Source organism: Lucilia sericata, unplaced genomic scaffold (genome assembly GCF_015586225.1).
Source record: "Lucilia sericata isolate MDLA Ls3-8-SP2 unplaced genomic scaffold, ASM1558622v1 Contig000750F_arrow, whole genome shotgun sequence".
In the NCBI taxonomy this organism is placed as follows: domain Eukaryota; kingdom Metazoa; phylum Arthropoda; class Insecta; order Diptera; family Calliphoridae; genus Lucilia; species Lucilia sericata.
In genome coordinates, this window is record NW_023994747.1 from 2,322 (window position 1) to 5,465 (window position 3,144).

Below are 3,144 nucleotides of genomic sequence, written 5' to 3' on the forward strand. Positions count from 1 at the left end.
CTTCACCTACGAGTGAATCCGGAATCCAGTGAGATACAAACAATGTCAACACATAAGGCGACCTACAGAGTCAACCGCCTTTCTTTTGGTATAAAAACCGCACCATCAGAATTTAATCGTATTATTGGACAAATTTTATCTGGCTTGGACAAAACCATATTTCGATGACATTATAATACATGGATCTACAGAAGCCGAATGTAAACGAAATTTAATATTGTGCCTCAAGGGACTACAACAACACGATTTACACTTGAATAGAAGCAAATGCTAATTTTTTCAAACTCAAATCGAATATCTTGGACATATTGTAAGATATAATGAAATCTCAAAGTCACCAGGAAAAATTGATGCAATAGTTAATATGCCTCGCCCAGCTAATATCGATGATGTTAGAAGATTTTTAGGCATGATAACGTATTATTCCAGATTTATTCCAGATATGTCTTCAATAACTTATCCGTTACGTCAATTGCTTCAGAAAAATTCGACATTTTATTGGTCTTCAAATTGTGAAGCATCGTTTATAAAACTTAAAAATATAATCTCCAGTGACCAAGTACTTATGCCATTCGATCCAGAACTTCCAGTTATAGTAGCATGTGATGCCAGTCCTACAGGTATAGCAGGTGTACTTTCACATATAGTAAATGGTATAGAACGTCCAGTTGCATATGCATCGAGATCATTGTCCACAGCTGAACGAAACTATAGCCATATAGATCGTGAAGCACTTTCAATTGTATTTACATTGAATCACTTTTTTAATTACCTCTACGGAAGGAAGTTTCAACTTATTACAGACAATCGACCATTGACACGCATTTTTCATCAACACAATAAGATGCCAGCTATAACATCTGCCAGATTGCTACGATACGCAGAATTTTTATCAAGTTTCAATTATGAAATTGTCTTCCAAAAGGGCTCTGAACATATTCATGCTGATTGCCTCTCTCGTGCTACGCAGCCTCAAGAAAAGCTATCTACAGATAAGCTCATTAACGAAGAAGTTAATGAGTTGTGTTTTGAATCAATGAATGCCGAAATATTAGCCACGGAAACAGCAAAAGATCCAGAAGTTTCAAAAATTTTGTCAGATCTGCTAAGTGGTGATGACGACGAAGGAAAATATACCCTCGATAATGGAGTAATCTTTAAAGGTCAAAGAGTGCTTATACCGAAAAGTCTTCAATCTATAATCCTCCAAGAATTACATCACACACATCCGGGGATTACAAAAATGAAACAACTTGCAAGAATGTACTGTTTTTGGAAAGGAATTGACCGTGATATAGGGAGAATGGTAAGATCATGTGAATTTAGAGTTATACGTGATGCACCTACAACGCAAAACACTATAAGTTTGTTATCTGAAATTTTTACTACCCATGGTTTCCCTTCAATTATTGTATCCGACAACGCTACAATCTTCACCAGCGAACAATTCAAATTATATTGTAAGCAGAATGGTATTTTCCAAAAACTAATTGCTCCAGGACATCCAAGTACAAATGGATTAGCAGAGCGTAATGTTCAAACACTGAAGCGTAAATTGAAAGCAATGTCATCCGATTCGGCTTCAATACAGAAAAAGGTTAACGAAATTCTTCAAAGATATCGAGCTACACCTCTGAACTGTGGAAAGAGTCCAGCTGAACTCTATTTTAAAAGACGTATTCGAATTAAATTGGATGCTTTAAAACCTACAAAGAAAATTTTTTCTCCAAAGTCTATCCCGGGCGTTCGTCAAATAGGCGTGGGAGAAAGAGTGCAAGTTCTACACATTAAAAACAACAAAACTGTATGGAAAATGGGCAACGTAATAAGGAAGTTTGGAAACCTACATTATTTAGTGAAATTGGATGATGGCTATACACTTAAACGCCATATAGACCAACTGAAAATTACAAATGTTCAGAAACGGGAAGTACACTTTGCCCCAAGCATTGATGGAAACAATACTGATTCTACTAACCGTCAAAATCAACAGGCTCATGATTATAACCAGTATATATTGGAAGCTCCAAATCTTCAAAATCAGTCAAATCCAGAATCGCAGGAAATTCAAGAAACTACTAGTCATGCTGCACCTCAAGATCCTACAACGGTACAAGGAGCGCAGAATTCTCAAGAGCAAACTATTCGTAGATCTGCAAGATTACGCAATAGGCCAACATATCTTCAAGATTACGTTCCAGAATAAATTATGTACTATTTTATTAATTTATTTTCGAATTGATTTTTTTCAAAATGACAATATCCTATAAAGCGTGGGAGATTGTTATGACCCATTGTTGGTATTATATTAATATGGCAACACTGAATGCAAATAATAGTATTGCATTCCTTTTTCTATTGTTATTCTTAATTTTAAGTTCGTTGAATAAAGATGTATTGAATTATTAAAAAACGCTTGTATATTACTTACATACTTTTCAAATAAGGAATAGAAAACAAAATAACACAAAATGTCTCAAATTCGATTTTTAATCGTTAAAAGCATGTTAAGTTGACCTATCCATCCGAAAAAAGTAACTTTTCATTTTCTATTTCTGTGCATTTCGAATTAAAGTGGGTTACGTATATGTAATTAATGGGTCATCGCAAGAAACAATTTTTAAATGCCATTTTGCATAAAAGTTCAAAAACAAAATCGGTTCATAAATATCGGAGATATGAGCAAAAATCGGAGACAACCTCTGAAAATTTAATAAAAAAGACTATTTTTTCATGCTTTACAACAACAACAACACTGCTTATTCATTGCGTTGTGTATTTTGTTTTTTTGAGTATTTCGTTTCATGTTTGGATGGCTGTGTGTTTCATTACCTTGTGTATATTGTTTTTGTTTCTTGGTGTATTCAGTTTCGTAAGTTAACACAATCAAGTATACATGAGCGGGAAAAATCTACACAAGGTTGTGCTGACGGTGCACACGCGCAAGCTAGTATGCAGGATCATATTTCGTCTGGAAGATTTCACAACGTGGGAATGGAATAAGTTGGATCAGCAGAATTATTTAGATTTAAGCATTTAAAAAATATTGTTAGAGTTAGTCTTACTTGGGAGGTTGACCAAAGCGGTCGTTGAATAAAATTGTAAACCAAAAATTAACGTGTTTCATTTATAGTGGACAAGTCG

General features: G+C 34.5%; 1 protein-coding gene across 1 annotated transcript; it reads left to right on the forward strand.

The window, feature by feature from the left end:
• Window positions 1–364: 364 nt before the first annotated feature.
• LOC119607801 (uncharacterized protein K02A2.6-like) lies at window positions 365–2,206 on the forward strand. The gene has a single exon (XM_037961908.1). The coding sequence runs from the start codon at window positions 365–367 to the stop codon at window positions 2,204–2,206; it is 1,842 nt and encodes a 613-aa protein (XP_037817836.1).
• The last annotated feature ends 938 nt before the right edge of the window (window positions 2,207–3,144 follow it).

Coding starts and splice junctions, on each gene's coding strand:
- LOC119607801 (XM_037961908.1), top strand. CDS start 365: ATGCCTCGCCCAGCTAATATCGATGATGTTAGAAGATTTTTAGGCATG.